The sequence below is a fragment of the Propithecus coquereli genome, unplaced genomic scaffold (genome assembly GCF_000956105.1).
Source record: "Propithecus coquereli isolate 6110/MARCELLA unplaced genomic scaffold, Pcoq_1.0 Scaffold65, whole genome shotgun sequence".
In the NCBI taxonomy this organism is placed as follows: Eukaryota; Metazoa; Chordata; class Mammalia; order Primates; family Indriidae; genus Propithecus; species Propithecus coquereli.
In genome coordinates, this window is record NW_012152507.1 from 3928864 (window position 1) to 3940473 (window position 11610).

General features: G+C 34.4%; 1 protein-coding gene across 1 annotated transcript in view; it reads right to left on the reverse strand.

Annotated features, from left to right (window-relative positions):
- The window catches only part of LOC105822941, a 150754-nt gene that overhangs the window by 132295 nt on the left and 6849 nt on the right, over window positions 1-11610 (reverse strand). The window contains exons 2-3 of the mRNA XM_012660014.1: window positions 6323-6467; window positions 2118-2252 (exon numbers count right to left, since the gene is read on the reverse strand). Of these exons, the coding sequence (XP_012515468.1) occupies window positions 2118-2252; window positions 6323-6467 (280 nt within the window). The remainder of the gene's footprint in view (window positions 1-2117; window positions 2253-6322; window positions 6468-11610) is intronic.

Here is an 11610-nt window from a genome sequence, read left to right on the forward strand (position 1 = left end):
AGAAATAACCCACACATGTACAGGCAACAGATCTTGACAAGGGTGCCAAGAATACACAATTGGGAAAGGACAGATAGTCTCTTCAACAAATGGTGTTGAGAAAACTTGATATTCGTACGCAAAAGAATGAAATTGGACCCTTGTCTTATACACTATATAAAAATTAACTCAAAATGTATTAAAGACTTAAATGTAAAGTCTAAAACTGTTAAACTCCTAGAATAAAACATAAAAGCTCCTTTACAATCGTCTTGGTAATGGTTTTTTGGATATGACACCAAAAGCACAGGCAACAGAAGCAAAACAAAACAAAACAACAAATAGGACTACATCAAACTAAAAAGCTTCTACACAACAAAGGAAATAACAAAATGAAAAGGCAATGTACAGAATGAGAAAATATATTTGCAAATCATATATCTGATATGGGGTTAATATCCAAAATCAATAAGAAATTCATATAAACTTAATAGCTAATAACAATAATAATAATTACACAATTTAAAATGGGCAATGAATCTTAACAGATATTTTCCAAAGAAGACATGCAAATGTCCAACAGGTATATGAAAAAATACTCAACATCACTAATCACCAATGCAAATCAAAATCACAATGAGATATCACCTCACATCAGCTATGATAGCTATTATCAAGAAGACAAGAGACAGTGTTGATCAGGATGTAGAGAAAAAGGAACCCTTGTATACTGTTGGTGGGAATGTAGATTGGTATAGCCATTATGTAAACAGTATGGAAGTTCCTCAAACAATTAAAAAGAGAACTACCATAAGATCCAACCATCCTACTCCTGGGTATACATCCAAAGGAAATGAAATCAGTTTATCAAAGAGATATCTGCATCCCAACATTCATTGAAGCTATATTCACAATAGCCAAGATATGGAATCAACCTAAGTGTTTAACAATGGATGAATGGATAAAGAAAATGTAATAGCCAATGGAATACTCTTCAGCCTTAAAAAAGAAGGAAATTCTGCCATTTGTGACAACAAAGATGAATCTGGAGGACATTACACTAATTAAAATAAGCCAGACACAGAAAGACAAACACTATATAATCTCACTTATATGTGGAATCTTAAAAAGTTGATCTTGTAGAAGCAGAGAGTAGAATAGTGGTTGTGAGGGGCTAGGTGGTGGGGAAATTGGGGAGATGTTGGTGAAAGCATTCAAACTTTCAGTAGAAAGACAAATAAGTTCTGGGGATCTGCTACAGCATGGTGACTGTAGTTAATAATACTGTATTGTACACTTGAACTTTGCTAATAAAGTAGACCTTAAGTATCCTACACACACACACGCGCGCGCGCACACACGATAACTATGGACGGTGACAGATGTATTGATTTATTACATCGTGGTAATCATTACACAATGTATAGTTATCTCAAATCCGCACATGGTATACCTTGAATATAAACCATTTTAATTTATCAATTATACTTCAGTAAAGCTGGGGGGGGGGAGAAAAGCTGAGAAGAATCTTAAAGAATTAAAAATTCATTGGGATTTCCTACATCCTGGTGACAATCTCCAGCCCCTTACTAGTCCTTAGTAAAGAGAGAAATATGGCTACATTTAAATTATTAAATATTCTTATATAACACTATCCTTTCATTTATGTATTATTCATAAAATAAATGATTTTCTAACTGTAAATGTCTATTGTATTGAAATAGCTTACAATGTTTATAATTTAAACTTGACATATTCTTCAGTATCAAATCTAACTATCCAGGAGAAAGCTTTTTAGCATCAGTATTTAAAATATGATAGTGTAAAATACACTCAGCTAGTCATAACTTATTTTATATCAAAAATATATTTAAAAGCTATAAAAAGTCAAAACCATGTCTCTCCTCCTCCAAAAAAAACAAAAACCCTTTTCTGTATTAACTTCTTTTAAACTACCTTTTTAAATCTCTTTCTTCATACCGATTAATATCAGATACAAAGATGTTTGAGGAAAGGGACTTATAAAACAAGTTTAGTAAGAGAAGGAAGGGAGTCAGAGAAGAAAGTAGGGAGAGAGAGAAGAAGGAAGTGAAAGGAAAAGAAGGAAAAAAGAAGAAAAGAAATGAGAAACTACTCACCTTGATGGACCAGGTCCCAGATATCATCAACTTGTTTCTGGGTTGGGAAATGACCACAGTCATTGAAGAACTTAAGGAGCTCACCTCTTTCAATTCCTTGCCAATCTTCTCTCTTAGCAAACATTGTTTCATAGACTAAAAGACCAAAAAGGTAAACAAATATATATAGTTTCTTTACAAATAAATAATATACCAAGTACAAGCCACCCAAAGGGTTCATCTGGATTTGAAGAAACTTTAACTCCAGCTTTACTTTCATGTCTACCAATAAGGCTCCATGACTGCACTAGCACTATGTCAACTCCTGGCGAAGGTCAGAAGGAAATGGACATGCTCCTCCCCCACCACCCCACATTCTGCAGTAGAGAAATCTGGACTTGATTCCCCAAGAAGAACACTCGCATCCTCTATCCTGGTTTCTTGACAATTAACCATAGACCCTACGCATACATCGACACTCAACTCATATCATAAGACATAGCTTTAATGTCAAGATTTCTGGTGGCCTGACTCCTGCTGATCCATTTCAGTGTTCATTATTTATCAGCTCTTCTACTTTTCCTCACCTCTTTTTGGATTCTACACACTTTATAACTATTTGAATTGGTGACTCTGCTTTCAACTGAGTTGACCCCTAATTGGGGGCAATGTCTACTTTTTGCTTGCTAACTTAATGTATTGCTACTTTTTAGTTTAAGGTACTTTGCCATTCCTGGCTCAGGACTAGTGCAGAAAACCACTCAGTCGGGCCAGCTGTCACCTATGTCCCATACTTAACATTAGATAGTAGTCAAATAATGAGCAAGAGAGTTGATGTATACAGTTTATAAGTGTAGTTTTCCATAAACAATTAATTTTTTCTTTTCAAAAAGAGTCTCCACTCTGTAGTGTGTTGGATTAACCCTAAGAAGCTGATTGTTAGCATTTACAGGATGACAGGGACTGCCTAATTAAAGGTTTAGCTCTGAAATATGGGTTCCCAATAACAAAGGACACCAGAGTGGTTTCTAACATAAGTTATATCATCCCAGCACTTAACCATATGGATTTCAATTTTCTATCCATACATTCATTCATTCATTTAGTAAAGGCAGATATTCATGAGACATCAACAAATTCAAGAAATGTTTAGTGATTCCCAAAATATGAGTAGTTTTTCCAGTTCCTGAAACACAGCAGTAAAATAAATAAATGTAAATTCATACTTAATATACCTATGACTTTTTCTCTTTTTTCAAATAAGCAAACTAGAGCAGTTTCTTTTGGTGCCCTGTCCATATGTCCTTGTCCTTACATTTCTGTGCATGCTGACTTTCAATTGCCAATATATCTGCATTCCATTGCGTAAGGGCTCCCTCTGGCTGCAGAACTTCCCTCTACCCACCTGTGCAGCAAGCCAGATGTGCCAGGGAATTAAGACCTCCACTGGAGTGTCCCTCAGCCACTGGAGCTGGTGGATAAAGACCCAGCACTTAAGACAAGTTGGCTACAATGTTTTCTTGAGTTCATTATAGGATTTAACCTCCAGTTGTCCATATCATAATTTCCTTGATAATACACTCTTTTTTGACTTCCATCCCTTCCCTGTCTCACTTCTCCATTCCACTAATAGTATTTCCTGGGATTAACTCCCAAATAAATTAGTTGTACTTGACGTCTTGTCTTAGGGTCTGATTTTAGAGAAACTCCAACTATGACAAAAACAATTTCACCTTTTACTTTTATGTTTAAGTAAATATATTTCTCCTTGAAAAAGTATATATACCTTTATTAGTTTTTCCTTGAATTAATCAATTTTAGATGCTTCTCATAAAATCAGATTGATGCATTTATTAACAATATGGTTTTGTGACTATATTAACAGACAATAATTCCCTTAACCTGTATATTACATCCTATAAGCAAACTTTCAGCAACATACTAGCATAATTAATAATCCAGGCTGATATAATCAGGGTAAATATAAAACAAATCATGAAAATTAATGAAACTTTCTGATCACTAAAAGATGCTCTAAAAGGTAGATATCTGCCAAATATCACCCAATCAGCAATCAAAACATAAAAAGGATGAAAAGTTTTTTAAGGAACATGAAGACAAACAAGAACTTGCAAATTCTGTGGACTCTAGAGATATTTTAACCCTCAATGTAAATGTATACTTTGGCTGGTAATTCTTTATTCATTTAGCTAATTCTGTTCTACTGTGCTTGCTGTTCCTTCTGTAGAACGTTATTCCCCTATAGATCCACCTGGCTCACCCCTCACTTTCTTTAAGACTTTTACTCAAAGAACTTCCCAGCTAGAAATTACCAGAGTCCAGGCTGTAAAACAGAAATCACATTAGTCGTTTGTTTTTTTTTTTTTTTAAACAGAGAGGTTATTCTAAGATGCAAAAATATTGAAAGCTGTAGTTACAAATCATGGGGGAAAAATCATGGAAAGAAAGTAAAGCCAAGAAAAATAAGCAAGATTCTATAAGGTTAAAATGAATTTAGTAACAGTTTTAGGTATGAAGACTGAGTAAAATAGTGGGAGCATTAGAAATGATAAAACTAGCAATAGAAAGGATACATGATTTGGAAGTCAATGGCTAAAAATTAAAGTGGGTGGAAAAGAAAAGGTGGTCAGTGTAATAACTGTAAGGTCCTGGTACATACTAGTACATATTTTCATAAATATTATAAAATTTGTACATCCATGTTACTTAATACAAAACTACTATTCACGAGAGTATTAAGAATATCTTACTGAATTTTATACTAGTGAGTACAGAATTTATGAACAAAAGTCTTAAAATCTGAGTGCACAAGGGTATGATAGTCTCTCTCTCTCTCTAAAGACTAAGTAAAAGGAGTCCCAGCAGCTTCCTAACGAGAGAAGGGTCTTCTCTTTCTCTGCCTTTCTCTCTCATTTGCTTTCTTTTTCTCCCTTCTTCTTCCTCTTTCCATCTCTCTGACACTTTGCTCCTTTCTATTCCTTTCTCAGGAAACCAGGCTGTTGGACTGGGCGAACTGATCCAGCTGAGCCCTCTAACTTATGCGGAATCAATCTCTTTCACACTCTCTCTCTCTCTCTCTCTCTACACACACACACACACACACACTCCCTTTCTGGTGTCTTCCTTCCTCTACCTCTAGCCACAGGAAAGGAATCATTCTAACTCAAAGAGTTCCGGTTATTGGTAAATATCTTTTGGCACAAAATTTTGTCATAACTAATAAGCTTAACAAAAACTATCCTTTTAACAAATATTTTTGAGCCCTTCTGATAAACTAGTCAGATGCTAGACAGTGGGTATTCATTGACAAACATAGCAAGCATAGTCCCTGTCTTAATGGAACTTAGAATCCTAAATGTAAAATTTTATAATTCGCTAAAACTTCCTAAAATGTAGTATTTTTGCCTTATAAAGCAATAAGATGATTCCAATTAAATATAATTTACTTACATCATTTATTTTTTGTTAGTCAAGAAACTGGCTCTAATAATCTACTCTAACGCTAAGCAATATTGAATTGATTAAATAGAAATAGAAATCAGATCTTTGAAAGTTAAGATATAAACTGGGATCCTTGTTCTATGAATAGAATTCTAACACTAACAAGCGATGTGTAGTTTAGTTTGCCGAGCGTCCATTAACTGTTCTTCTGGTACCAACATTTAATTTTCCTTTGGGGAGCTACCCCTCCTCCAATGCATACAGCCTCTGCAACTCTCAAGCAAGATTCCCTACCCATCTACTGCAAAGTGTTGGACTTAAGACTTCAGCTAAATCAATCAGTTGCTCTCTCCCTGGAATTTGGATATAAAGCAAAGGAACAAAAAATCTTTAAGCTATAAGAGCTTATCTATCCCTCAGAGATAAATTGAGATTGTCCCTTATTTCCTGCTCCCGAGATCTCTGGAGCAGTTCTGGTTCACACTCTGTCTGAAATCTGATTCTTTAGCTATCTTTCCAATATTCTCCCTTTAAATTTCCCTTTTACTTTAGTTGGCTAGAATAAGTTTTCTGTTGCTTATAGAGGATCCTAATAAATTAATCCAAATATACAATATACAATATGCAACTTTAAAATGCAAATTGCTTACAGCAATATAAAAATACAGTCTACTTTTGGTTTCTGTGGACAATTATATGTAAAATTTCAATGGTTAAATTAATTCCAAACCTAAATTTGAACCAGAAATGACTGTAACACTTACATTTTTTTCTATCCATCCATTCCTCTAGCTCAGATAAATTTATAATTTGTCTTGTTCTCCAAAGACCAAGTCGATGCCTAACACGGTGGATTATTCTGCGATACATGTTCATAACTGCTCTCAAATTAGGTCCATGATGCAAAACCTATAAAACAGTAATACAGACAGAAGAGCTCTTTATATGTTTCTGCTATTTATATTTAATTTGACTTTGCCCCTTTCATGTAATCTATTTCCCCCAATTTCTGAGATTATGGCTGTATTTATTCTTTATTGCCTAGGTTGGTTAAATACATGCATTGTAGAGTAACATAATTTCCCTGAAGTTCAGAGAGCTTCATTATGATTTGCTTTGTCATCAGCTATTCATACTTCCCCTAGAATAGAGGTTCCAGTGGTGGCTACTCTTACAGACACTTCCTAGGTTGGTGCTCATATTTCTAAAATATATAGCCCAGTAAGCCGGAGAAAAAATAAGTTTTCTTAAGGCATTATTCTGTACTAGATGATTCTTGCCTGAACAGTCCACTCTGGGTGTTCAGAGCTTGTCTTTTCTGTCCTTTGAAAATTGTACATTCATCTCTTTTACCTGTTTTTCACTGGGCTTTTTCAGCTTCTTTGTTGATTTCTAAAATCTCTTTGAATATTAAAGAAATTAACCCTTTCCAGCACACATGCAAAATTTTTTTATTATTTCACCTGTGACTACATTCTTCTCTATCTCTATATGCATTTTTTTACAGTTGATCACAACAGTTTTTTTAAAAATTGAAGTTTTAAAAATTCATCTATTTTCAGGGTTTATTTTTCTCTTTTCTAAACAGCCAGTTCCATTTTACTTATCATTTCAATTATTTTTATATTTTACATTTTCTGGCTCATTAATTTCTGTATTTATCTTTATTAATTCCTTTTTTAAAAAAAATAGGTTTATCTTTCTGTTCTTGATTTTTTGAATTAAAGACTTTCTTTTCTTTTTTTTTTATTTAAGAATGTATTTACATTCATAAATTCTCCTCTGAGTCAGTTTTCCTTTTGTGTGCTTTGCATACCATTTTATAAGTAAAAAACTGAAGCAGAAAATATTTAAATAACTGTTCCAAGGCCCCATAGCTAGTAAGTTGCAGAATTGGTTTTGGACCAGAATAGGGACACTCCATAGCCCACGCTTTTAACTATACTCTATATTTCTTTTAATTTAGTTGAATTTAGAGCTTTTTAGCCATTTCATAAACTTTCCTAGCATATTTCTTTCCTAGCATATTTCTTGTTCTTCCTTCTGTCATGTTATTTTCTGTTTTGTGTGTGATTCTTTGAAGGCCGTTTTTATCATTTTATTTTTCTTCATCTTTGCTTGATTTTGAGTCTCTTCTCTGAAATTTTCAAATACTATACTTAAACCTAATTTTGTAATTTATCAATATTATCAATGAAATGATATTTCTTGTTTGCCTGAATGAGAAATAAATTAGTACAATTTTACTACTCTCCTCTTTTCCTTTTTCCTTCCATCCGATGTCAGATTCTGAATGCTTGCTAATATCTCTCGACAGTTAATAACATCTTCTAATATGTATTTTTAATCCACCTTTTGTTCCATAGGCTGTTGTCCTTTTTAAAAAAAATAATGAATTGATTGTGCTTTTTGAGCATTCCTACCATATGAATCTTACTGGGAAACAGAATTCACTTCCCACAACTTGAAGCCAAAGGTCAGATGCTGAAGACTCACACCTTTTCTGGTGCTAGGATGCAGACATCTGAATTTCATCCACTATTTGCCCCAACCCCAGATTTTGAATGGAAACTAATAATGCTTTTAAAAATGAAACAGTGAGAAATCTATTTGTGTGGTAGAGTAACTGGGGCAGCAATATCCATTTTTCAAAGGCAGCATTCGTGGAGGCAGCAATACCCAGAATTCAGTATCGGCACCAGGCTCTTTCTGTGCAAGATTTGACTGGAGTATGGGTAGCTACCCAGCCTTCATCATTCCTTCATGTTTCTCAACTTAGTTCTCTACACCTCCACCCAATATACTACTCAATATCTTTCTGCTTAAGTCTGTCAGTAGATTTCTTTTGCAAGAGTGAGACCCTATCTCCACAAAAAATAGAAAAATTAGCCAGCATGGTGGCACACTCCTATAATCCCAGCTACTCGGGAGGCTGAGACAGGAGGATCACATGAGCCTAGGAATTTGAGGTTGCAGTGAGCTAAGACAATGCCACTGCACTCCAGCTGGGGTGACAGACCGAGACTGTCTTAAAAAATAATAATAATAATTTATTCAAAAACGTGTTTTAGGCTCCTAATAGTGCCAACAATGTTCTAGACCTTATGAATAGATTAATGAACAGAAAAGACAAAATTCCTGTTTTTAGGCAGTTACATTCTAGTGGAAGGAACAATCATCCATTAAACAAATATATGTTAGGTTGTAGAAAGTGCTATGAAGAACAATAAAGTGCTTTAAGTTGAATACGGAGTGACCACAGCAGGGTTTATTTTAATGGTACAGTGTAGGGCAGCCTAGTGATAATGTGGCAATGAGCAGAGACCTGAATGCACTAAGGAGCCATGCGTCACCTGGGGGAACATCTTTCTCAGTGACATAATGAGAATCATTGCCAAATTGAGCTACTTTCATGGTTGAGGATGTTTTATAATCTTCCTCAGGCATGTTAAAATGAAAAAGACTATAAGAACCACTGACGAATCCCAAATCTTTCTCTATGGCTCAATCTCTTTTCTGAGTTTTGGACCTACATACCCAACTACTTCCCAGACATTTCCAGAATTACCCCAAAGTGTTTCAAACTCAGAGTATTGAAAACTGACTGTACCTCCTTTCCTTTTTTCCCCTCTCTCCTGCCTACTCTTCCCTTTAAATTCTGAATTTCTCAACCATACACCAGGTTGCTCAAGACAAAAACCAAGGAATCAATCATTCTTGACTCTCTCCTGTTCCTTATCTCCAAATCCAGTCAAACTCAAAGTCCTATCAACCGTCCATTTCTCCAACCCTACCTCAAGCCATCACCACCATGCACTCCATTATGAAAAAAGCATACTAGTTGTTCTCCCTCCATTTTGTCACTCTCTCCCCTCCAATTCATTCGTCCATAGTCAGTAATTTTTCAAAAATACAAATCTAATCATATCACTGATCTACCTTAACATCATCCATTCTCATACACTTAAACTCCTTAGTGTGGCTTCTAAGAACATTCTTAATCTGATTCCTACATTCAACTTCCTCCACTGCCATTGTCTTCCTACCTATCCCTAAGTCCCCTGAACATTCTATCTCACCTAAGGCTATTGATAATGTCCTTTCTGTGCCTATCAGTCTCCCAGTCTATTTGGCAAAATATAGCAACCCCTCATCCTCCAGATCTCAGTTTATTGTCACTGTACAACCACCATACCAGTCATAGCCCTAGGAGTTAAGTGGCCTTTCTAAGTGCTGTAACAGTACCTATGACTTCTTAGTTGTCTGCATTTCTCACCTGACTATATGCTCTATGTGATCATACACCAGGCAGGAAATTAGACTAAGTATATAGTAATTATTATCAATTTTAAACATATACATGTATGCAAACATATGTAGTTGAATAGATGAACATAATTCTCCAGGTACCTGACAGCTAACACATTTACATAATAAAACTGTTCTATACAAGGTTACCTGTGCTATGGGGTCCATGAATAGGCTTCAGGATTTTGTTATTGTTTCTGTTTTGTTCTTTTAAGATAATGATACAAAATTCACATTTTATCAAATTTTCAAAGAATTCTGTAACCCCCAAAATATTAAAGACCATTGAGCTATGCATAGGATATTGCTATGGTAACATTAAAACTCAGATTTTCCAGGATTATTCCAAATTAATTAATATTTCTGTAACAAATATTTACTTAAAGCCAATTTCAAATATTTTTTCTTATGACAACCATAAGCCATTTAAATATCATGGAATTTCAGTATTTTTGGCCAATAGCAACTGAATATATTAATTTAGGATTAAAATTTTTAAATTAAATTATAAATATTCAGAGGAAAATACTGATATTAAGCAAAATTTTAGAATCATTACATTGAGGGAAAACAATGTTTTTGTGTCTTGATGATTTTTTATATCATTATTACTTATATCAAAACACACATAAACAAACAACACAGAGATTTTTAAAGGAAAAGCACATTCTGAATGGTAGAAATAATGTTGATAATAAAATATAGCAATCTCTTAGGTCTCCTGATGTATGAATGATAAGATAATTCACTGCTATTTCATTATTTCCAAATAAACTCAAAGTAAGAGCATATCACAGGAAATGGTGGAAATTGTACAGTCCCTTGAGAAATCTTAAAGTGACATTCCAACAGACACTGTCCACAGCAACAAGCTCTGAAGTGCCAGTCAAGCTATATGACTATAGAAGTTTCCCAGTGGAGAAATTGCCACAGTGGTGACAATTATCCAGTGATTTGCTGTGCAGCCTCTAGAGCAGAAAGTCTATCAAGAATTCCCCCAGCAGCAACCCTTCACATAGGCACAGTCCTGGAAATTTATACTTATTGCATTACGGGCCATTCCCACTAGCATGTCAACAGTAGGCAAAACAACTTTAACCATATCAACAAAGCAGCCATCCAACACACAAAACACAATGCCAATGAAGGAATAAAAAAGAAAATCAATGATCATAACAAATTTTATAACCAAATAAAAGTCAACAATCTAGTTTATATTGGCTCTGATACTTTAAAAGTACTTCCCATTCTTTTAATCTCAAATTTTACCTCCAGAGAAATGCAGCATTTTTCTTATCAATCTCTCCTTTCATCCTTATTTTAGGCCCATTCTTTCTCTCTACATTTTCTAGATCCATTTTTTGTCCCAGAGTTTACAAATGACTCTACAATTCTCTCTATAGCAAGAAATACTATAATTCAATTATATAATACACATCAAACATATGTAGACAGAACTTAAAGTGCCTTGATAAACTTTTACAATTATATTTTGTTGAATTAATTCATCCATTCAAAAGATATTTATTGAGTACCTACCATATGCTAAGCACTATCCTAGGCATTTGAATACAATAGCAAACAAGACAGATTCCTGTCCTCATATAGTTTACAATCTATTTAGCCAAAATAAAGAATATAAACATATAAAAACAAGAAAATAAACAAGAAGAATAGCAGATAATATGTACATATAAAATAATAGAGGCCGGGCGCGGTGGCTCACGCCTGTAATCCTAGCACT